Source organism: Elaeis guineensis, chromosome 12 (assembly GCF_000442705.2).
Source record: "Elaeis guineensis isolate ETL-2024a chromosome 12, EG11, whole genome shotgun sequence".
Taxonomy (NCBI): Eukaryota; Viridiplantae; Streptophyta; class Magnoliopsida; order Arecales; family Arecaceae; genus Elaeis; species Elaeis guineensis.
The window spans coordinates 10,902,738-10,927,550 of NC_026004.2; the positions used below are offsets into that span (position 1 = coordinate 10,902,738).

The window sequence follows — 24,813 nt, forward strand, 5'->3', positions numbered from 1 at the left end:
AGATGGGCATCCGCGAAGGCTTGAAAAATTTCAAGAGACTCATAACTCCATATAAAATAATATTATATTTCATCAAGTGAATGTGTTGTCGAATGGTCCAAAACCAAAAATCTTTATAATTTAGGATCCTCATTAAAAAATTATTTTTATAACAAAGCACAAGTTATGACTAAATTCATCTTTTTGAATTCAATTTCTATTTTTCTTCTTAAATACCATATTAAATATTATAATAATTTATAATTTTACGATAGTAGAATATTTTCAGCACTCATTATGACGTCATATCCTATTTTTTTAAATTTTATTTTTTATAAATAATATTTTTTGAATTCAAAAATCATATTTTAAGTTAATTCTCCAATCCTATTCCAATATTACCGATTAATTTACTGTAAAATATGATTAAAGAAGGGATAAAATTTCAAAAAAAAGAAAATCAAGAATCCCATTGTACTTATAAAATTACAATAAAATTACTTTGAAAAAAATTGAGTATTAGATATTTTAGATTATTATAATAATTTATAATCTATCGATAGTAGAACATTTTCAGCACTCATTATGACACCACATCTCATTTTTTTGAATTTTATTTTTTATAAATAATATTTTTTGAATTCAAGTCATATTATATATATATATGAACAGTTGTCAATATATAATAAAAAATTGAATCGACTGATCGTCTTTCACGGGAGGTCCAGTAGTCAATATATAATTAAAATTTCATAGATATATTCAAATAATTTTTTTTCTCATTGGTCTATCACTGCACTGGCATCGAGTTTCTCAAAAAAAATCGGCTAGACTTTTCTATCTCCCGAGCCCAATTCTTTCTTCCTCGTCTTCTTCTTCTGGGATCTATGGATGCCACCGACTCTCATGCTCCACTTCACCACTGCGGTCTTCGTTTTTGACATCATCCAATGCCTCCTTTCCTTCCAAAATGACCTAAATTGATCCATTTACTGCATTTGACCTAAGCTCCTCGAACCGTCCTTGTTCTTTGCTCCTGCGACAATTGCTCCCGAGTCTCAATCAGGTGGCAGGCGTGAAATGAACGAAGCCGAACAAAGAAACTTAATCAATGGTGTTTTCTCAAGGGAGATGTATCCACGACGCAGGCAAAATGACACCATCTGGAATGGAGAAGGCCATTGTGAATAATGTTTGAGAGCGGGTGAGCAGGAAGATTTAGGTGGTGTTTGAGAGTGGACGAACAGAGATGTTTAAGCGAAGCGCACGAATAGGGGAGGTTAACCGTCCATGTGGTTCCCTCCTATTTCTCTAAAAATCCAAGTGTCAAACAGAGGTCTTTCCACTGAGACGCCTCTATTTTAATATATATATATATATATATATATATATATATATATATATTAAATTTACCAAAAGATGATTTAAGATTTATATTTGTTTAACTTGTCGTTTCTTTTTTATATTTTTTTTAAGAAGATTTATCGAGTCTCTCACGGCACAATTGTTGCGCAGCCAACGACAAAGTGATGAATGTTAGTGCTACCATGCAAGCACAAATCCTTTTGGCACAAATTTTTTTGATTTAAGTAAACAGATACTAGTTAAATAAATAAAAATCAATGTTATTCATAGATTTTTTTTTTTTTGTAAAATGTTATTCACAGATTGCTCTTGCGATCCTAGTAGTTGTTGTATTTAGAGCCAATATAGCTTTAAATAGTGGCGGTGCAACCGGTGATAAAAGGGTTTCGGACACTTAGATGATCAAACAAACATATTTTAGAAAAACAAAAGACACAAGGTTGTGGATTGTTGATGCAATTGGGATGAAGCAACCTACAATATAAGTCTATTTGGATATTGGTGTCATGTGTATATCTGAATGTATTTCCCATTGATAAATTGAGGGAAAGTCATATATTTTTACCATTAGTAAAGATAGCCATTTGGAAGTTGCTCATATGGTCTCCCCCTGCCTTCAAAATTATAACGTATAGGGTTAAAGGCTAAGCGTTGAACTTTAAAGGCCTAACCGTACCATGGATTGAGCAAGAAAAAAAAAATTCCATATAGATTAAGTACAAAATATGAGATCTAGATGCCTTGTTTTAAATATTTGAAGGACACAACTTTTTAAAGTGGTGGTGGAAGTAAATCACAAACTAAGCTGTCATTATCTTTCACAAACTTTATAATCATGACTAGTTCCATCTTATCAAATTGATCCACAAACTGGACCACTATTATATTATAATGGTTATCAACATTTTGGAAATTCTATGGATACCATTTTACTCTCTATAGTCCATTCGATCTAAATTATAGTCCTGTTGCAGCCAATTCTCTATTGTCTGTCGCCGATGATGAGTACCTGCAAAATAGCGTCCTCACAGATCGGAGTTGTATCCGACGGAGACCCTCCGATGCTTAAGTAAGAGCAAAAATTGGTGAACAGTAGTAGATTTGAGTATCGAGTGTAGCAGAGCTCTGACCAGAAGTATCTTACCAGTACTCTTCTCTTATCCTTCTTTTATAGATGAATCTGATATAACCGTTGAACATGTGATCCCGCTTTTTATGGTGTTAAATTATCGGACCATAATTGTAGAGTTAGTGGGTTGTTAATTTTCAGTAATTGTCGTGACACATAGTCGATAACCGTTCATTATAATTACAGTACGTTGAGTAGATTGACTGACTATATGTCGGTTATCTTGATATATCGATAGAACGTCCGAATGACCATCGACTAGTAGTTCTGATATGCCGACGGTCTCAAGTCGAAGATTATTCTGCTGTTGGTCAGTAGTAGCCGAGTGTCAATCGACTATGAGTCGGTGTCAGCCGATGTATAGTCAGAATTGTATGTACAGTTGGTCGATCTTTATTGAGTCGGATGTGAGAAGTTGGTTGACTTGAGTCAGGGGTCAATTGACTTACCTCAACAAGTCCATTTGTCCCAAACCCTCATCCATCTAGCTAAAACCTTAATTATCTTATCTGACCTGAACTAATCCCAACTTTTACCGATCAAACTAATTATGCTTATTCAAATCTAGCCAAATAAACCTCTGAGTGCACTCAATCTTGACCAATTAAATCTGATCATATATTCTCATGCCAACTCATACTCGTACATCCATCAACATATTTGATTAAATCTTATCTCAACTAGTCTAACTCTTCTTTTGATCAATAACATTGAAAAATAGAACAAGCAACACGAAGATATAAAAATCAAAAAGTACCAAAAAATAAAATAAAATTCTATGAGTGTTTATTTCTTCACCATGTATTCAATAATTTATGCTAATTAATCCTACATAAAGATAAAATCAATTAAAAAGGATCTATGCACCGCAACTATTAATAATTCAGTGTGTAATTTGAATTAACTATGTTATTTAGGTCAAGGGAAAAATATTTAGCATTTTTTCATATTAATTCATTAGTATTAGGTGTTATATGGCACATATAAATAAAAAAAGAGTCATAAAATAACTCTTTGCAAGATTTTTCTATTTTCTCTTTTTGCAAACGGAAACTAGCTCATCCTCACTTTATATCAAGATTTATAAATCACAGCCATAAAAATTACTCGATCTCCCGCATATTTTTTCATTGATTTCTGCAGACAACTTGTAATCATCATCATCCTTTGCGTTTACATACCATCACAATTCTTAAACAGCATGTTAATTCGATCAAATATAGATGACGCCATCCCATCTTCTTCTAGCTTTCCAACACTCGGCTATAAGGGTTGTCATTATTGCTTTGCATTGCAACCCCCAAAAACCAAAAATAATACTAATAATAAAAAAAAAAAAACCAGAAAAGATATAATGTGGACCAAAGGCACGCGCATAACACGTGGGCAAACATAAACGAGGTAATTACATAAAACCACTTCCTAAATTTCCCTGCCAACGGATAGCTGGAGAACCAGGCGAAAACAACATAAAAAAGGAAAAAAGTAATCAAAGGGAGAGAGAAGGAGAGCTTCTCTCTCTTTTCCTTCTCGTAATCTCAGGTGAGGTGGATAGAAGTTATCCAACGCAAAGATAAAGAAGGTACGAGGGAGAGGGAGACGATGTCGTGCTCGTCGTCGTCGGGGTCGGGGGAGGAGGACGAGGGCATCGACGCCTACCGGAAGGGCGGCTACCATGCGGTCTGGGTCGGCGACTCCTTCGGTGGCGGCCGCTATATCGCCCAGCGCAGACTCGGCTGGGGCCACTTCTCCACCGTCTGGCTTGCCTTCGACACTCAATGCCAGGTACCTCCTCGTCGATTCCTCCTCTCCTTCTCTGTTCTTCTTCTCTCTTGGTTTTTGGTTCTCCAGTCGTTCTGATGGGAGAGATCAATAAAGATATAGTCTTTGATTTTTAATGTTGTTTTCCGCGTTTTCTTGCATGAATCTGTGCGATGCCTAAAAATCATGCGAATTCTCTTGGTATAAATATTATTTTTACGTGTTTTTTTTTGCAACTGTCGGACGAGCATTATGGGAACTAGTGAAACTACGATGATGGTTATCCTAAAAATGTGATCTTCGTAGAATTGCTTTGAAAAAAAAGATTTTTTAAGTGATATGGATAGAATTTCATGTAGTATCGCTTCAGGGATCCTTGGATTCCTGCCTTTATTGCCAAAACTTGATTGGGTGCGATCTTTCTTTTGTTCATTTATCATGAAAGACCTTTTTTCCCATCTGACAGGCCTTTTCTCATTTGGTTATCCTTAATTATGGATATTTCTATCTGCCAATAATCTTGTGCTGTTTGTTTTCTAATTAAATTTCTGTCCATGGGTTTGTTTTGGGCATCTGTTGTCTTTACTGCATTTTTCCTTTTGTTAATAATTATTCTCATTATTCAGCTCAGATGAGTTCAGGTTGCTACCTCCGTGTAACAGAAATTCTTTACCTCATTTAATTATTTTTAGCTTGCGGTCTTGTCTTCTTATATATTAATTATCATTGAAGAAAAAAAATCCCTTCTTTCATTTGTTTCATAAATCAATCTTTTATTATGTTAGGATCTGACGCCTCGAGATTCAGCCCATATTGAGCCTACAGCGAGGTTCGCGACGAAAAACGGAGTCCAACGAGACCAAGATCACCTGAAACGGAGCTCGGATGGAGGAGATACGAGCTTTCGAAGATGGCACGAAAATCGAGGCGGCGGAGGACCGCCGGCGACCGGCGGCAGACGGCGGCGCGCGGGACGCGCGTCCCAGGCCCGCGTGGAACGCGGGACCCAGGCCCGCGCGGGACGCGCGACCCAGGCCTGCGCGGGACGCGCGTCCCAGGCCCAGGCCCGCGCGGGACGCGCGACCCAGCGGCCTGCTGGCCCAGCCCCGGTCCACCGTGGACCGGGTGGTCCACGGCCCGGCCTGCGGACCGCGTGGGCGTTTCCCACGCGTTTCTCGCGGTCCACGGCCCTATTTCGTGGACCGAAGCGCGATCGGATGGCCCAGAGAGCTCCCGGTCTTGATCCGACGGTCAGGAGGGTTTCTTGGCCTTGTTAAGGAGTCCTAATCCCTTTCTAAACGTGTTTTAACCTACGATTAAGCCTTTAAAAGACCCTGAGAACGAACAGAAGAGGTTTTCGGTTTTCTCGCCGCCGTACGAACCGAGAGGAGAGAGAGAGGCGTGAGGCGCTGTGAGAGAAGGAGCAGGAGGCTCCTGGACAGCGGTCGCCAGACTCTTCAGGGGTTCAGGGGGGTCTCCAAGAGAGAGAGCTTTTGTGAGGGGAACTTCATGTGAGAGAGAATTGGGTGTACAAGGATTGAGGGTGAGGTCTCCTCTTGTAAAATTTTCTTTTCATAGTGAAGTTTGCATGCTCCGTGGAGGCGAGCCCTTTTGTGGCTGATCCACGTATTTTGATTGTTTTTCCTTCTGTTTTGTTTTTTCTTTCTTCCTGCTGCATCGCGTGGTACTGAAAGGATCTTGGGAGGTGGTGTCCTGGCCAGACATCCACCCAACAAGTGGTATCAGAGCAAGGTGGTACAAGGACGCAGATTGCAGTGGTGGTGAGCAAGACTGAAGATGGAGAAAACATGAACAATCAAGATGGAGATCAACAAGTTTGATGGTAAGAGTAATTTCTCCTTGTGGCAGGCAAGGGTGAAGGACGTGCTCATCCAACAGGGGTTGATCGAAGCTCTCTTGTGCGATGAGAAACCGACCACCATGGAGGTGCGGGATTGGAAACGGCTACAGATGCAGACGGTGAGTACCATCCGTATGTACCTGGTGGATGAGGTGGTGATCCATGTGCTGAGCGAGACTTCTCCGACGGTGCTGTGGTCGAAGCTCGAGGAGTTGTACATGGCGAAGTCTCTCACCAACACTCTTTTCCTCTGGAGGCAGTTTTACCAACTGCGGATGACTGAGGGACAGAATGTGCAGGAGCATCTGAGCCACTTCCAGAAGATCCTCACCGACCTTCTCAGCGTTGGCGAGAACGTTGAGGAGAAGACCAGGGCGCTGGTTTTGCTGGCGTCGCTTCCCCCTTCGTACGAGTCCTTGGTGACTGCTCTTCTAGTGGGGAAGAGCACTATCAAGATGGATGAGGTCACCGCGGCGATACTCCAGAACGATGTTCTCAGGAGGGAGAACCCAGCTTCGAGCTCAGGTGTCGATAGCTTAGCTTTGGTGGCTTCTGGAGGTGCAGGAGGCGGTAGACGGAGCGACAGGAGATCGCATCGAGGGCGGTCTAAGTCCAGGAGGGACTTGAGCAAAACCAGGTGTTACCGGTGTGAGGAGTTGGGGCATCTAGCCAGAGATTGCCCTCAACTGAAAAATCGGACGGTGGCTGCTGTAGCGACGGCCGGCAGTGATTTAGATGGAGATGTCCTGAAGATATCTGACGAGGTATCTACTTCTTCCCAGCAGTGGATATTAGATTCTGCATGCCCCTATCATGTGTGTTGCAGAGAAGAGCAGTTTGACTCCCTGGAGAACAGTGAGAGCACTGTATATCTGCCGAATGGATCGAGCTGTGAGATCAGAGGCATTGGGACGGTCAGCTGGAGGACACATGACGGTGCAGTGAGGAGATTGGGAGAGGTCCGATACATACCCGATTTCAGGCGGAATCTTATCTCACTTAGTAGACTGGATTCGAGAGGCTACAGGACGGTAGCTGGTGGAGGAATCTTGAGGGTGCTACGCGGCGATAGGATTGTGCTGGAGGGGAAGAAGGGGAGCAGAGGACATTATTACCTGGCAGGGAGCCCAGTGCGAGGTGGAGCATCGGGAGCCAGGTGGAGCCCAGAGCGAGGTGGAGCTCCAGGAGGTGGATCGGGCACGAGACAGGAGACTCAGGAGGACGAGAGGCGACGTCGCAAGGTAAGATTCCTATTGCCGCAGGATGATGCCCCGAGCAGGTCTCAGGTCAGGAGGAGCACAGCATACGACGGAGATGGGATCGAGCAGCCTGGCTCGACTCCCATGTTTGCCCATCCATGATCAGCAGGCGATTGCCCCAGGGCATGGGGGCGAGGAGATCCAGAAGCTCTCGGAGTTTGGAGGAGGCCGAATATCGAGTCGAGGTGGAGATTGTTAGGATCTGACGCCTCGAGATTCAGTCCACATTGAGCCCACAGCGAGGTTCGCGACGAAAAACGGAGTCCAACGAGATCAAGATCACCTGAAACGGAGCTCGGATGGAGGAGATACGAGCTTTCAAAGATGGCACGAAAACCGAGGCGGCGGAGGACCGCCGGCGACCGGCGACAAGCGGCAGCGGCGCGGCCGCAGGCGGCGGCGCGCGGGACGCGCGTCCCAGGCCCGCGTGGGACGCGGGACCCAGGCCCGCGCGGGACGCGCGACCCAGGCCTGCGCGGGACGCGCGTCCCAGGCCCAGGCCCGCGCGGGACGCGCGACCCAGCGGCCTGCTGGCCCAGCCCCGGTCCAGGTGGTCCACGGCCCGGCCTGCGGACCGCGTGGGCGTTTCCCACGCGTTTCTCGCGGTCCACGGCCCTATTTCGTGGACCGGAGCGCGATCGGATGACCCAGAGAGCTCCCGGTCTTGATCCGACGGTCAGGAGGGTTTCTTGGCCTTGTTAAGGAGTCCTAATCCCTTTCTAAACGTGTTTTAACCTATGATTAAGCCTTTAAAAAGGCCCTGAGAACGAACAGAAGCAGAGGTTTTCGGTTTTCTCGCCGCCGTACGAACCGAGAGGAGAGAGAGAGGTGTGAGGCGCTGTGAGAGAAGGAGCAGGAGGCTCCTGGACAGCGGTCGCCAGACTCTTCAGGGGTTCAGGGGGGTCTCCAAGAGAGAGAGAGCTTTTGTGAGGGGAACTTCATGTGAGAGAGAATTGGGTGTACAAGGGTTGAGGGTGAGGTCTCCTCTTGTAAAATTTTCTTTTCATAGTGAAGTTTGCATGCTCCGTGGAGGCGAGCCCTTTTGTGGCTGATCCACGTATTTTGATTGTTTTTCCTTCTGTTTTGTTTCTTCTTTCTTCCTGCTGCATCGCGTGGTACTGAAAGGATCTTGGGAGGTGGTGTCCTGGCCAGACATCCACCCAACAAGTTATTTCATTGCGTTGAAGTTTATCTGTATTTGTATATGACCACCTAGTCTGCCCCTCTCTCTCTCTGCTTCTTAATTTGAACATTCCCCCTTGTTTAGGGTCTTCCTTATATTTGAGCTGACCTCCCAATCTGAAGATTCATACATTGCATCTGTTTTGCAGAGTTTTGTTGCTCTTAAGATTCAAAAAAGTGCAAACGAGTATGCTTAAGCTGCTCTCCATGAAATCAAGCTTCTTTCAGCAATTGCGCAAGGAGAACCATCAAATTCTAAGTGTGTCGTGCGTCTGCTCGATCACTTCAAGCATGCCGGCCCAAATGGACAGCATCTCTGTCTAGTAATTGAACTCCTTGGAGACAGCTTGCTCCGGTTAATCCAGTACAACAACAACAAAGGCATTGGGTTGCACAGAGTTAGAAGTATATGTAGATCAATCTTGGTAGGCCTCGATTACTTGCACAGGAAACTTGGTATAATTCATGCAGATTTAAAACCAGAAAATGCGCTCCTTATCTCGACCATTGATCCTGCAAAAGACCCTGTACAATCTGGTAAATATTCTTGAAAGGCCTGAAGGAAACCCAAATGGCGGGGTTGCAATTAATTTATATGAGAAGAAGCTGAAGATAAGGGCGAAGAGGGCATTGTCAAAGCTCTCTCAAAGAAGAGGATCCATGGAAGGCCCTTTCAAGTGGGAGAGAAGTTTGGGAGGGATTGATATGAGGTGCAAGATTGTGGATTTCGGAAATGCTTGTTGGGCTAATAAGCAGCTTACCAATGATATTCAGACAAGGCAATATAGGGCCCCTGAGGTTATTCTTGGAGCTGAATACTCTTTTTCAGTTGATATGTGGTCTTTGCTTGTATAGCTTTTGAGCTTGCTACCGGTGACATGCTGTTTGCTCCTAAGGATGGACATGGGTTTAGTGGAGATGAGGTATATTTCTTCCCCATCTTCTATTGTGTTTTAAAATAACTCTGCTTCTCATATAAATGGCTCAAGGAAAATTAATATAGGAGACACAATTTCATAAACTGTCATTTGCATGACTCTTCATTCATTTGGAGTTGTAGGCGGCATGACCAGCAATACTTGACATATCTACTTTGAACAAGCATTACAAGGTGGAATTTAGGCTATTTGTATGGATTTGACACCCATCACATGGTGTGTCGGTGGCAGAAATTTGAGTACTGACAATCACTGACGAGATCTTGTTAAGCTCTTTTGTTAACTTATTTGTTTATTTTAGTTGTATAATTTATTCTTGTTCTTGAAATGTTGATAAGGAAGTAGGAACTTACCAACTCAGCCATGTGATTTTTGGTGATCACACATGATCATTAAAAATTGATAATTTGTTTTCCATATTATGATGATTATATTATTATGTCAACCAAAATGTAATGCGTCATATAAGTCATGAAATATGTGATGATGGAAATATCCAAATTTGATTAGCAACATCTACATTTTTTTTTTTTTAATTTGATCAAGTCGTAGGAGCTACATGAGTTGCCTCACCATCGTCAACCCATTGCGCTAGGAAACAAGAAGAGGATCGGGGGTTTACAGTGTTCACAACCCCAAGTATCTCATGATTTGGCTATGTTCAACAAAAAAAAAGTAGTAGGAGCTACAAAAATGATAACATTGCTATGTAGCTCTTATCTTTTCATTCGACAAACTAACCCAAAATATTCCCCTAACAATTGTTCTAGAACTCAGTATCATTTCAGCAAGGAATTAGAGCCAAAATTTCAGTCCTTGCAAAAAATTTGGCGACACAGAAAGGACACATAATGAACATCCGAATTGTTCAGATAGAATTTTAAGAATGAAATTTACATTGTTCACAAGAATATTCATATTTATTTAGAAGCTTGCCTTGATGCAGTTAAAAAATAGATGAATATACATTTTAAATAATACAAAATGATATATCGATACTCTCTCTTAAGTGTCCCCTCTCTTTTGCTTTCTCTTTCTGTTTTTTTCTGTTCCTGGTTCCATAATGGATTTTGATCTTAATTTGTGTTAAATAACCTGCCTATAAGAGCAATCAACCTTCAAGCTCTGAAGATTCAAATCCAGATGCTCAATGCCTGATCTCCATTGACATGGCACAAGGACCATAGGTTGGATGTTGATGTTGTTGAGCTTACTGCCTGATTTGTACCTTTATGTTGGTAAAGTGGAAAGTTTAATATTAGAACAGCGACTCATTGTTAAGTTATTATTGTGTTCATAATTTTGTTATTGTTAAGATGAATTGAATGGAACAAATCCTGAGCAAGTATCTATGTGAAGAGACCCTAGGGAGCTGTTACTTTCATTAAGAGATCTATTCTTTGCAGTCATGCTTAAGCGAATGACTGTTAGTGTGGTGATCATATCTCAGGGTATCAAGTTCTCAAAGCAAATCTCTTAAAGCAACTTACTGATGGTAATCAATTCTTTTTGCACTTCTCCAGTACTTCAACTGTTCAAATTAATTAGAGAGGTCAGTTTTGTAGAGTTGCTCTATATTTGTAAGAGCAACCAAAACCGGAAACTAAGGCTTGAAACCTTATCATCTATAAGCGAAAATAATTATTTTCTCATGTGTTTACCATATTTCTCTTTAGCAGGCACCAACATTGATGAAGAAACTCTATTTTCATAAAATGTAATTTTCCCATTTTGTTTGACTTTGGGGTCTTTATTGCAGGATCACTTGGCTCTGATGATGGAACTTCTAGGAAAAATGCCCAGAAAGGTATGTTCCATCTTCACTCTTTTGGACTCCTGAAGGAATCTGATGGTGATAATCTTCTTTTCGGATTCCAGATTGCTATTGCAGGATCTCGATCACAGGACTTCTTTGACCGATACAGAGACCTGAAGAGGATCTGTAGGCTGAAGTTCTGGCCACTGGATCGGCTTCTGGCTGAGAAATACAAATTTGCTGAGTCCGATGCCCATGCATTCGCAAATTTTCTGAACCTTCTTCTTGATTTTGCTCCAGAGAAGCGGCCAGCAGCAGCACAGTGTCTGCAACATCCATGGCTCAATGAAGCAGAATAAGCTGGTGTATGAGAAGTGGAAAGCATCACAAAACAATCTGCTTATTAAAAATGGACAGGTGATAAGGTTTTCACACATGCCAGCCACCAAAACCACCCCCTCTCTGAATATATGTGATTTTCATGATTCTTTTGTCTCGTAAAATTTCAGTGATCTCATTTTATTGAGTGAGTGTAAAATATTGAGGTCTGTATGGAGGATGTAGCTTTCGGTAGGTTTTTTTAGTTCTTCAAGTGACATCCTTCCACAGCATGAGGTGATCTTTGGTATTGATGTCTTACCTAGCTTCATGTTCTTTTGGAAGAGAGAAGTATGGTATTGGATTCATGATGTTCAACTATGGTATTGTATTACCTAAAGATTCAACAGCATAAAGTGATCTCTGGTATAGAAAACAGTGACTATTTTTTCTCAATCTTGTCTGCAGAATTTGTAAGTTACAGATCCTTACATATTACTTGGCATTGTGCATCACACTAGAAGCAAAGAAACCTGAAGGATGATGATCTAAAAGTGCTTTGACCGCTGAAGGATGATTTATTTGGGACATGGAAGCTTTTTCAGAAAATTTGTGCTCTTTGAGGTGTTCGATTTAGGATTTCAGATTTTTTTTTTTTTTTTCCAATCTACAAGTTAACGATAACAATGCTTCTTAATAACACGACAAGTTTTGAATAGTTGCATATTTTTTGAGAGGATGAATAGTTGCATATTGGCCGAGAAAGGATAAAATGGTCGGTCAAGGATGTTTGCATAGGTTTCATTTTGATTTTGTTGGGTGGATGTCTGGCCAGGACACTACCTCCCAAGATCTTTTCAGTACCACGCGATGCAGCAGGAAGAAAGAAGAAACAAAACAAAAGGAAAAACAATCAAAATACGTGAATCAGTCATAAAAGGGCTCGTCTCCACGGGGCATGCAAACTTCACTATGAAAAAGAAATTTTACAAGAGGAGACCTCATCCTCAACTCTTGTACATTCAATTCTCTCTCATCTAAAGTTTCTCTCACAAAAGCTCTCTCTCTCTTGGAGACCCCCCTGAACCCCTGAAGAGCCTGGCGACCGCTGTCCAGGAGCCTCCTGCTCCTTCTCTCACAGCAACCTCACGCCTCTCTCTTTCCTCTGGTTCGTACGGCCTTCGTACGGCGAGAAACCCGAGCACCTCTCCTTCTCTGTTCGTCTCAGGCCTTTTTAAAGGCTCAAACGTAGGTTTAAACTTGATTAGAGAGGGATTAGGAGTCCTAAACAAAGCCAAAAAACCTCCTGAACCGTCGGATCAAGACCGGGAGCCCTCTGGGCCCTTAGATCGCGCTCCGGTCCACGGAATAGTGCCGTGGACCGCGAGAAACACGTGGGAAACGCCCATGCGGTCCACAGGCCGCGCCGTGGACCACCCGGTCCACGGTGGACCGGGGCAAGGGGGCCAGCAGGCCTGGGTCGCGCGTCCCGCGCGGGCCTGGGTCGCGCGTCCCGCGCACCGCCGTCTGCGGCAGCGCCGCTGCCGTCGGTCGCCGGCGGTCCTCCGCCGCCTCGATTCTCGTGCCGACTTCAAAAGCTCGTATCTCCTCCATCCGAGCTCCGTTTCAGGTGATCTTGGTCATGTTGGACTCTGTTTTTCGCTGCGAACCTCGCTGTGGGCTCAATATGGGCTTAATCTCGAGACGTCAAATCCTAACAATCTCCACCTCGACTCGATATTCGGCCTCCTCCAAACTCCGAGAGCTTCTGGATCTCCTCACCCCCATGCCCTGGGGCAATCGCCTGCTGATCATGGATGGGCAAACATGGGAGTCGAGCCAGGCTGCTCGATCCCATCTCCGTCGTATGCTGTGCTCCTCCTGACCTGAGACCTGCTCGGGGCATCATCCTGCGGCAATAGGAATCTTACCTTGCGACGTCGCCTCTCGTCCTCCCGAGTCTCCTGTCTCGTGTCCGATCCGCCTCCTGGAGCTCCACCTTGCTCTGAGCTCCACCTGGCTCCCGATGCTCCACCTCGCACTGGGCTCCCTACCAGGTAATAATGTCCTCTGCTCCCCTTCTTCCCCTCCAGCACAATCCTATCGCCGCGTAACACCCTCAGGATTCCTCCATCAGCTACCGTCCTGTAGCTTCTCGAATCCAGTCTGCTAAGTGAGATAAGATTCCGCCTAAAATCGGGTATGTATCGGACCTCCCCCAATCTCCTCACTGCACCGTCATGTATCCTCCAGCTGACCGTCCCAATACCTCTGATCGCACAGCTCGATCCATCCGGCAGATATACAGTGCCCTCACTGTTCTCCAGGGAGTCAAACTGCTCCTCTCTGCAACACACATGATAGGGGCATGCAGAATCTAATATCCACTGCTGGGAAGAAGTAGATACCTCGTCAGATATCTCCAGGACATCTCCATCTGAATCACTGCCGGCCGTCGCTACAGCAGCCACCGTCCGATTTTTCAGTTGAGGGCAATCTCTGGCTAGATGCCCCAACTCCTCACACCGGTAACATCTGATTTTGCTCAAGTCCCTCCTGGACTTAGATCGCCCTCGTTGCGATCTCCTGTCGCTCCGTCTACCGCCTCCTGCACCTCCAGAAGCACCAAAGCTGAGCTATCGACACCTGAGCTCGAAGCTGGGTTCTCCCTCTTGAGAACCTCGTTCTGGAGTATTGCCGCGGTAACCTCGTCCATCTTGATAGTGCTCTTCCCCACTAGAAAAGCAGTCACCAAGGACTCGTACGAAGAAGAAAGCGACGCCAGCAAAACCAGCGCCTTGGTCTTCTCCTCAACGTTCTCGCCAACACTGAGAAGGTCGGTGAGGATCTTCTGGAAGTGGCTCAGATGCTCCTGCACGCTTTGTCCCTCAGTCATCCGCAGTTGGTAAAACTGCCTCCAGAAGAAAAGTGTGTTGGTGAGAGACTTCGCCATGTATAACTCCTCGAGCTTCGACCACAGCACCGTCGAGGAAGTCTCGCTCAGCACATGGATCACCACCTCATCCGCCAGATACATGCGGATGGTACTCACCGCCTGCATCTGTAGCCGTTTTCAATCCTGCACCTCCATGGTGGTTGGCTTCTTATCGCACAAGAGAGCATCGATCAACCCCTATTGGATGAGCACGTCCTTCACCCTTGCCTGCCACAAGGAGAAATTGCTCTTACCATCGAACTTGTTGATCTCCATCTTGATTGTTCCTGTTTTCTCCATCTTCAGTCTTGCTCACCACCACTGCAATCTGCGTCCTTGTACCGCCTTGCTCTGATACCACTTGTTGGGTGCATGTCTGGCCAGGACACCACCTCCCAAGATCCTTTCAGTACCACGCGATGCAGCAGGAAGAAAGAAGAAACAAAACAAAAGAAAAAACAATCAAAATACGTGGATCAGCCACAAAAAGGCTCGCCTCCACGGGGCATGCAAACTTCACTATGAAAAAAAAATTTTACAAGAGGAGACCTCACCCTCAACTCTTGTACACCCAATTCTCTCTCATCTAAAGTTCCCCTCACAAAAGCTCTCTCTCTCTTGGAGACCCCCCTGAACCCCTGAAGAGCCTGACGACCGCTATCCAGGAGCCTCCTGCTCCTTCTCTCACAGCAACCTCACGCCTCTCTCTCTCTCTCCTCTGGTTCGTACGGCCTTCATACGGCTAGAAACCCGAGCACCTCTTCTTCTCTGTTCGTCTCAGACATTTTTAAAGGCTTAAACGTAGGTTTAAACTTGATTAGAGAGGGATTAGGAGTCCTAAATAAAGTCAAAAAAATCCCCTTGAACCGTCGGATCAAGACCGAGAGCCCTCTGGGCCCTTAGATCGCGCTCCGGTCCACGAAATAGTGCCGTGGACCGCGAGAAATGCGTGGGAAACACCCACGCGGTCCACAGGCCGCGCCGTGGACCACCCGGTCCACGGTGGACCGGGGCAAGGGGGCCAGCAGGCCTGGGTCGCGCGTCCCGCGCGGGCCTGGGCCTGGGTCGCGCGTCCCGCGTGGGCCTGGGTCGCGCGTCCCGCGTAGGCCTGGGTCGCGCGTCCCGTGCATCGCTGCCTGCGGCCGCGCCGCTGCCGCCGGCGGTCCTCCACCGTCTCGATTCTCGTGCCGACTTCAAAAGCTCGTATCTCCTCCATCCGAGTTCCGTTTCAGGTGATCTTAGTCTTGTTGGACTCTGTTTTTCACCGCGAACCTCGCTGTGGGCTCAATATGGGATGAATCTCGAGACATCAAATCCTAACAGATTTAAATGGACGCTGTTTGGACTTTGGAGGAAGAAGTTGCCCCAGGTCAGCAAATCGGGACAAATCAATGAGTCACCTCCACAGCACTAATCTTTTTTTTTTATTTTTTATTTTTTCTTTTTTTCTTTTTTTTTTTGTTGAAACAGATGGATGGCTATAAATTTTTCCTACAAAATCAAAAAATAAAATATCTTCAAAATTGTGGGGGTCAGCATCTGGCGTCGGTCGTAAAGTGCCATCCAATCCACAGCTCTATTCACCCCCTTCTATATATATATATATATATATATGAGTAGCAGCGGCGTTCCCACATGGCCTCCAGATGTTCAACAACAACCTCCGTAACTGTCCTTCAATAGCTCGTTCGGCACTGATTCGCCATTTTTATAGCTGGTGGTTTGACAGGCTATTTTTCCATGGCAAAACTACAGTGGACGTGAAATGGTTTGGGCTGGTCATTTTGCACAAATGTGCAAAATCCACTTAATTATTGATTCAAGAAGAAAATGTACTTGTTATATATATATATATATATATATATATATATATATATATATATATATATATATATATATTGGTGTTTTTCTATGATTTTGCCCCTATGTCCCAAGTATGTGATGGACATTACACATTTATTTAAAATATCGGATACAGATCTTAAATATCTAAAATACATTAATTTAAAGTAACACCTACCTTTGTGCCATATAGTTTGATCCAAGGATAATATCTTTGGGAGGAAATGAGGTATCTAAAAATGTGTGCTGTTCTACAAAGTAAAGATAAAATTCACCCCTTGAGAAGTCAATTATAAAGTGGATTTTTTTGCAGAATTCACTTTGGGCAAAGCTATAGAATCCGATTCCTGAGTGCGAAGATACAATGATAGTGTCGAGTGCAACATGCCAACCTGTTCAAGACACGCCCAACTCCTTGAAGGGTCCCGCGGAAAAGCAAGCTGGGGACACAGCTTAAGGGTCACGGAGTCGTTGAGCCTTCCAAAAGCCCACACTTCCGAAATAAATAATGCTTTCCTTGGGACTTTGGTCCGAGATGTTTTATTTGTGATGTAGCCTGTGGGTTTTAACCCAAATTTTATGCCCTGCAAGGTAATCTCTACAGCCTCAGGTATTGGCTGTAGGGAAAGTATACTAATATAATTTATGATACAATGCATTGAAAGGTTTGGGTCATTCGGTGTTTATTTCAAAACGTCCGCCATCTTTCTTGTAGATGAATGTGCCGAATCTTTTCTTGACAAAACAATCTGGTAGCGTGCCAGCAACATGTAGTGAATATTTGGGGCAAGAGTCTTAAATTTCTAAGGATTTGTTGAAGTTTCTAGCATCAGGAGAGCTATAAATGATTCACATCCAATACCATCTCCCAAGGATTTGAAGTTCCTAACTTCAAATCAAGGCAACAATATTTTTCTCTTTTTTCCCTTTATTATGCTGGAGGTGAAAAGAAACAAGGTCAGTCCTCTACTGGATGAGATCAGCAAAAGGAATAACAACACCTGATCAGGGTCTGTTTTGCCAGAATTTGCCACAGAAAGGAAAGGAATCCAAGATAATATATGTTTGAGGAGAAATTATACCCTGCCATGCACCACCCCAAATCATCGTCTCATTTTTGTAAGCCCCATTCATTATGCACTCATCTCGGTGATTGCAATGATGCATACAGAGCAAGATATAATTTTGTATGTTGGAGAGATATTTAACTGGGAAGTGACAAAACAGTCAACATCTTTTATAGTGGTTACATTTAAAAGGTGAATTCTAGTAGTAAATTACATGAACATCCTAAAGTATAATCCACAGAGGATACCAACCCCTGAATAGAAGCCTTTGTCCTCATAAGATGCCTAAGCATTTTTAGGTGGTTTTCGCAACAAGCATGCTAACATGCCATCTAGTCCATTTGTATGGTGCAGGGTTGTCTCTGATTGTCTGTAAGCTCAATGGATGACAATTGATGATTGTGACGCACCACTAAACTCCACAAAGCAGCATTTGTTGATGAGTGCCACTCCCATGTAAAAGTCTTACATTAAGGTAAGAGCTATGTTTTAGGTAACAAGCTCATTGGGCAATCTTTCCATCAAAATCTGTGGTAAACTAAAGAATGATGTCATTGAGATTAGATTGCTATTTGGGTGTTTTTTATTCATTGGTTAACAAAGCCCTCCTGACCCACTCAAGTAGTCAAAAAGTATATAACCAGAAAATCATTGAATCAACCACAGGCCATGTTCTCATATTTTTAATGAACCACTCAATCTTCGGCCTGACTGTTTTGTCAACACCGCACTTGAGAGATCCGATTAATCTTCAGCTGCATGGAAACTTGCATTTACTCAAATCTTGTTAAAGATTGTGTAAATCTGACCCTCCCTAGTCCCTACAATGATCATGCATTAGGATGCCCTTCTTTTAATGGAAACTCGCAATTGCTTATCTTGTTTAAGTTGGCTGATAGAAGACGTGAAAATAATAGAAATAAGTAAATCAAACTTGCAGTGCTAATCTTGGAGCACAGAATAGGTAGCAAAGTTTCAGAACATGGAAGTGCAACCCTAGTTGATTTTCCAGATCTATACAATCTACTACCTGTGATTTTCCATATCCAGATAGAACAAATGCAACCATGCATATGAAGAACATCCTTAACACCAACAATTCCATAGACTCTTTGGTTTTTTTGAATATTAAAATCAAATCACATGTGACATAGCATTTGGAATATATATTTTGACAAATAACTTTTTCCCTCATATGACAAGATTTCCTATTGCCTTACAGATATGTTACTTGCGTACAGCAGCCTCAGCCCCCAAAAGCCCCGCTCAAACAGAAACCATCTTTATGAAGATTGCCAGCCATTATCAGAAGAAAAGTCACAAAAAAATCAGATGGATATGTTGATATCACCCTATTAGGATTTGATATAAAATAGGTAATATGATAGTGGCAAAACATGCCCAAAATTATCCTTGCAATGGGAAAGCATTATGATGAACTTAACATCCATTAAAATGTGTGAATGAGTTTTATGTATTTTTAACAATAAATACAAATATTCCATTAGTAATTGATTATTATTTTTTAATCTCTATCTAGAAATGAACTTGTGCCTCCTTATTCCACACTTGATTACGAAACAAACCATGTACAAAAAGATCTTTTACATAACCATAGAGCTCAATTTAGCCTTACATCTCCGAATTCCAGCATTCAATGCATGAGCCTGCCACATCTCTTAATATTTGGATAGTTACCTATTTTGCTACTTTTAGACGATTTCAGCTGAAACCATACAAAGTGAAACAAAATGGCCAAAATTTTTTGGCCTGAGGATGAGAGCCAATATGTGCTTCAAAACCAAAAATGAAAAATTTGGACTTAAATAGTACTGATGTCTGATGATACCATTTTTTTACAATCTCATCTCCATCATTGGCTTCAGCTTAGGCCATATGCAGATATGCTCTTCCCTGTGACTCAAGTAGATCAATGTCCATAAGACCAAGCCATCATATTGATGCAAAAGTTATAAATATCTCTCTTCAGCAATAACTTAATTGTCCTGCCAGCATTTGTGAGCCATTCTCATGCTTGAGAACTTGCTGACATCTTTACATGGTATTCTTAATTGTATGGAAAAATTGGGATAGAACCAAATACCAGAGTTAGGAGAATTGTAAAAGCAATCTGCTCAGTGAGGCATGCCTGACTGAACATTACCATTTCTCTCTATTGTCTGATATATGAATCCAACTTGAGTCTGAGACTCAAAACTTATGACATCCCACTAAAAAATTTGTTGCTTGGAGGAAAGAGCAATATCCCATGCTTCCCCTTATCACCTCCAGCTTAAGTTGATGCTGGTAAACTAATTGTTACAACTTAAGTCACCAACTGTGATTGCATGTTCTCGGTCACTTTGCAAATCTTACTCAAGAAAGCCAAAACAAAGTCACAAGAAAGGGCTGTCACTGAATATTACTTCTGTTTAAAGCAGACATCCCAGCTCAGTTTAAGACGACTGTGATTCTATTACAATAATAAACATTCATAAAGAACGCAATTATGTCAATCTGAACTACCAAATTAAGTAGGCTAATTTCATTTCGTCCAAAAGTAGAAAATATCACTTTGTCCATGAAGTACATTAGCACAATGTAGACTTCCCTATACATGTTCTCTTTAATAAAGATTCAATTAAGTTGTCTACTCGTATTCCTTATTGCTTCCTGAATTGCTATACAACCGAACATATTATTAAGATCACTCCATGCAACTTGGGTACAGTTAAGGTTGGGGGACTTTTGCATATCTTGGTCATCATGTAATTCAGAAGAAATCAATGAGTTTGAAGTAACACCCATCAATAACAAATAACTGATTTTCTTCAGCAAACTTAGTAATAGAATACAGCATAAAGGTATGTAAAAAAGTAATACATTAGAACAAAACCAAAAAAGCAAGCCTTCTACAGAACATGATATCAGAAAGCAAGCAACATGTATAGAATGAAATCATAAAGCAAGCAACTACCTAGCATAAGATATCTTCTCCTGCTCTGTCTGGGTTGCAAAATTCAACATATATTCATCCCCAGCTGCTTTTAATGCTAATGTGAGCTCCAACACCATCATCTATCTAGCATAACAAAAAAATAAAGTTACCTCACTAATCAACTTTAACCATAGCAGAGGCCTTAGCAGGTGCACGATTTGAACATAGAGCATGCATGATCTTGCTATCGGAAGAACATTGTGACACCTTGAGCTTCTTGCATTTCCATGTGGATGTAATCTTCATCGACAAATGCCCATCATCAGAATGTTTTGCATTGTCGGAAGATGTGTATCTTTCTACATGATCCAATTCTGATTCCCGAGTCAGTGCATGATCCACAGAGCGTTGAGTCTCTTCAGTTTCTCCCTGATCCCTCACGTTACATTGACTCAAAGGCAATTTCTTTCGCTTAATTTTCGCTTTCCTGCAACCAGCAATTATTCTTTCCTTAGATCCGTGATGATATTTTTCTAAATGACAACCAGATTCTTCCTCTTCCGTCTCAAAAAGGTCATCTTTGGAGCATACAACAATCTTTTCCTCCAATTTATCTATAGAATATCCATTATTCAACTGAACAGCTTTAGCATCTGAAACAGGTGAGTTTCCACTGCACGCAGCACCGCCATTCTGAACTTCCTCTTTCCCAGAACCATGAAGCTTCTTCTGTTTACTCTTTGAAATTCTTGGGGAACTGTTCATAGCTCGATGCAACCTCCGGGCCAATTCTTCATCTGTTTCTCGGTTCCCCACAGGCTGTTTATTACCATACAAGAGCTTGACCGCCACATGTTTCTTTCGTGATTTGGTTTTGGTTGGGCAATCCTTTCGGGCAGCTTCACTCCTTGAGATAGAATCTAATAATTCCAGGGCATTCTTGGCAGCAGTCCTGGCCTTCACAGCTGCAGCTGCTTTCTCCATCGCAGTGGCTCTTGCAGCAGCAGCAACCTCTGTGGCAGCCAAAGCTACTGACTTGGTGGCCTCAATGATCTCATCAGGCGAAGAAGTGGTTGAGTTGATAATATCATGGATACGAGCACTGAGATCACTAGAAATTAAAGGAACAGGAAGCGAGAAATCGCAATCAGAGCCTTCCTTCTTCAGCCCAGCAAGTAGTCGCTTCCGAGGCGGCAGCCGGGTGTTGAGATCAAAGGAATCCATCCGATAGCCTTTGAAATCCACTACTGATGTATTCAAATTCAGGAATTAGCTTCCCATCGAACTTGACCTTATTGAACTCAGATTATGAATTATCCCAGCCCATTCAAACCTTCATGATTTGTCAAGGCATCAGCTTTCCAGTTTTCACCGCTACAAATTCACTTCTTGGATCCCATCCTTCGGATTTCATAAACTTCTTCGAAGAATCACCCATCGAGGACCATGAGAAAAATCCATTTCAGCGAGCTTATAGACGGATCAAGGTAATAAGATTCCAACTTGCTGACAAATTCCTGCAGATTTACGATAAAAATAGCGATCTAAAAATAAAAGAAGTCAAATTAAATCCGAGATTCAGAATTCAAGATGGATTAAGGAATTCTCCCGAGACTATCGAGACATGGACTAACTGGACATGAGATTAAACCAAACAACAGATATAGTCATAGAATAAAAGCATCGAAACCCTACCTCTCCTTGTGATCGGGGTGGATTAGGGTTTTCCTTGGGGCAACTCAGAGCTTTCCAGCCACACATGGAATTTTTCTCGGAAACAGGAGAGAGGAGGATCCCCAAAACCCATGAGAGAGAGAGCATTTATCTCATTTATGTTTATTCATTTATAGAAGGACGTCCACGAACGGCGTTTTCCCCGGTAATTGCAAACTACCAAAATGCCCCTGGGGCAGGGATAAGCACGATAAAATGCCGTGCATACGGCATCCGACGGTTGGATTTATAACTTATTTCCAAGGAGTGAAGGAGTGGCGATCCTGACCGTTGACTGAGAATAGTAGAAATAGAAGGCATCATTCCATTTGATTCCTTTCCCATGTATGCTGGTCTTGGATGGTTTTTAGGTTACAGTATAAAATTATCAAACCTAATTTGCTCAACTTTGAATAGCTCTTGTTGTACCGAGAGGAGGTGGTAATGTGCCGTGCATTAAATAAAAATATGAAACTGGAAAAAGAAAATTTGATTGATGAGACCTGCAATTAATTTTTTATTTTTCATATATTTATATAATAATTATGAAACGCAAGATCTGTGAAACAAGTTTGAACCGGATGGCTTTTTAGTTTGGCCCAAGTTGGAATCAGAATAAGTCAAAATTGATTTTAATTGAGCAAAACTATCAAATTTCTCTCAATTTCTAGGGCCACTAATCCAATTTGCTCATGCCACATAGGTCTCAATTTATAAATTTCGCTCCCTATCATAATTCCAATCCTCTTTCTCTTTTTTTTTTAGAAAAATCTCCTCTTCTTTTCTTCCTTAAGGATTCCTAAATTTAGAACTCTCTCTCTGTCTTATCTTCTGTGCCAACCATCTAGATGGTGACTGATCTATCTTTAAGATTATCTTTACTAATTTCATTGACTTCATTAATTATTTACCTTCCTCAAAATCATTGATGCCATCCAATACTCAAATCAAGCATCTACAATTACCATGAGCTTCTTCACTGCATCAACCACCACCGTCTTCTCTGATAGTTGTATCCAACGCCTCACTCCCTTCTTCTTTTTGCATAATTTATGGATAAAACCTAGAGTTCCAGTGAATTGACACTTGATTGGCATAGGGTTATATAATGTTATGCTGTTAAACTTGTTCTCGTGTTGAAATTGATATTATTTTTTCCACCCCCTACTACACTGTTACTGCATACTAAGCTTTACACCATTATATTGAAATATGTATAATTAGTTCAGAAAAACTAGGTAAGCATCTACTTTAGCATCCATGGGTGAATTTTGTTAAGAAATAAGAATTGGCTAAAGTTTAATCTTGCGTACAGAGGTTGAATGAAAGAAATTAATAGATTTCCATTTTTTTTCATCCCTTATCTTTTTTATATGATGGCTATAGAATGACTTAGTGATCACTATAATGAAAATAAAATATAGTTAAATTAAATAAGCACAAGGGATCTATTGCAAATTTTTATCCTATAAAATCTCTTCCACGCATTGACCCAATGATCTTATGAGGTCACCACATGCATGTATAAAAAAGGGGAATGGACCTATCAAACATATGTATTTTTAGCATGTCACCACAATATTAGTTTAGAAGGATTGACCTAGCATTCGTTTTCAAATCGATATGTAGATCTTGCTACTGCTCGCTTCATGTGGATGCGAGTGTCCCATACCATATGCAAGGAACTATGTCATTTAGAGAATCAAAAGGGAGTTTGTTATCAATTCTTTATTTTCCTTGTTTTTATAGAGTGATCCTAGATGATCTGCCAAATACCATGTCGGGATATATGGTATAGGATAAATATATAGTTAAAAATATTAAAGATGCTATCAATTTCTTATTTTATAAGATTATCTTTCTGGTTAGTGGCTTTTGAGGCCGGTTTCTAGAAATATAAAAAATAAAATCATTCGGCAATCCTTACCTAGAGAATAAATCATTTCAAAAATCATTGACCTCAAATGGCTAAAAATTACGATACATTGTGAGCAATTGCTACATGGAATGCATGCAAAAGGTAATAAGAAATCTTCATTATGATAAAAAATACCAAGTATTCATGGCACTTCTCCTATTTAAATTTATCATTTATGTAGTTTAATAGGTGCACACTCAACCTAAAAAACTTTGGGAATGCACTCCTCCGGTATATTTTATCAAAGAATAGGTAAATTAAAAAAAATTATAAAAACAAAATATACATATACATATATATATATATATATATATATATATATATATATATATGAAATTTTTTTAGAAAATATATTATTAATTTTTTATTTATTTTCTTTACGATGAGCAAAAGGGCTGCAAGTAGATTGAAAAAAATCTAAAATTTAAACCGATCCGAACCAAACTAGAGGTTTGGATCGGTTTTTAAGATTTTAGTTTTGGATTTGGAATTAATTTTAAAAAAATTTAAATTTTATATTTGAATTTAATAAAATTCAAATTTAATCTAAAATCTAAACTATGGATTTAAATCAAATCCAATACATTATGCTAGTTTGGTTTTTTGTATGTGTGTGTATATATATATATGTATGTATTTATATATATATATATATGTATGTATGCATGTTCATGTATGTATTTGTATATATGTATATAAGTATATATGTGTGTATATATTTGTATGTACGTATATGTATATATGTATGTGTGTGCATGTATATATGTTTGTATGTACGTATATGTATATATGTATGTGTGTGCATATATATATATATATATATATATATATATATATATGCATACACACATA

General features: G+C 41.5%; 1 protein-coding gene and 1 pseudogene across 4 annotated transcripts; one reads left to right on the forward strand and one right to left on the reverse strand.

The window, feature by feature from the left end:
* The first annotated feature begins 4,004 nt into the window (after positions 1-4,004).
* LOC105055243 (uncharacterized) lies at positions 4,005-11,750 on the forward strand (annotated as a pseudogene).
* Positions 11,751-18,538: 6,788 nt separating this feature from the next.
* Positions 18,539-22,180, reverse strand: LOC105055241 (uncharacterized). Of its 4 annotated transcripts, none has more exons than XR_012135814.1 (3): positions 22,026-22,180; positions 20,370-21,847; positions 18,539-18,673 (listed from the first exon to the last, which is right to left on the reverse strand). XR_012135814.1 is itself a non-coding variant. In XM_010937010.4 (2 exons), exon 2 carries the CDS (start codon positions 21,552-21,554, stop codon positions 20,505-20,507), a length of 1,050 nt encoding a protein of 349 aa, XP_010935312.1. In that variant the 5' UTR covers positions 21,555-21,847; positions 22,026-22,180; the 3' UTR covers positions 20,204-20,504. The 4 variants fall into 4 exon arrangements, 2 of the variants coding, with proteins under 2 accessions (XP_010935312.1, XP_010935313.1); XR_833681.4 differs by lacking the exon at positions 18,539-18,673 and adding an exon at positions 18,930-19,306; XM_010937010.4 differs by lacking the exon at positions 18,539-18,673 and having other exon boundaries at positions 20,204-21,847.
* Positions 22,181-24,813: the final 2,633 nt, after the last annotated feature.

Coding starts and splice junctions, on each gene's coding strand:
- LOC105055241 (XM_010937010.4), bottom strand. CDS start 21,554: ATGGATTCCTTTGATCTCAACACCCGGCTGCCGCCTCGGAAGCGACTA.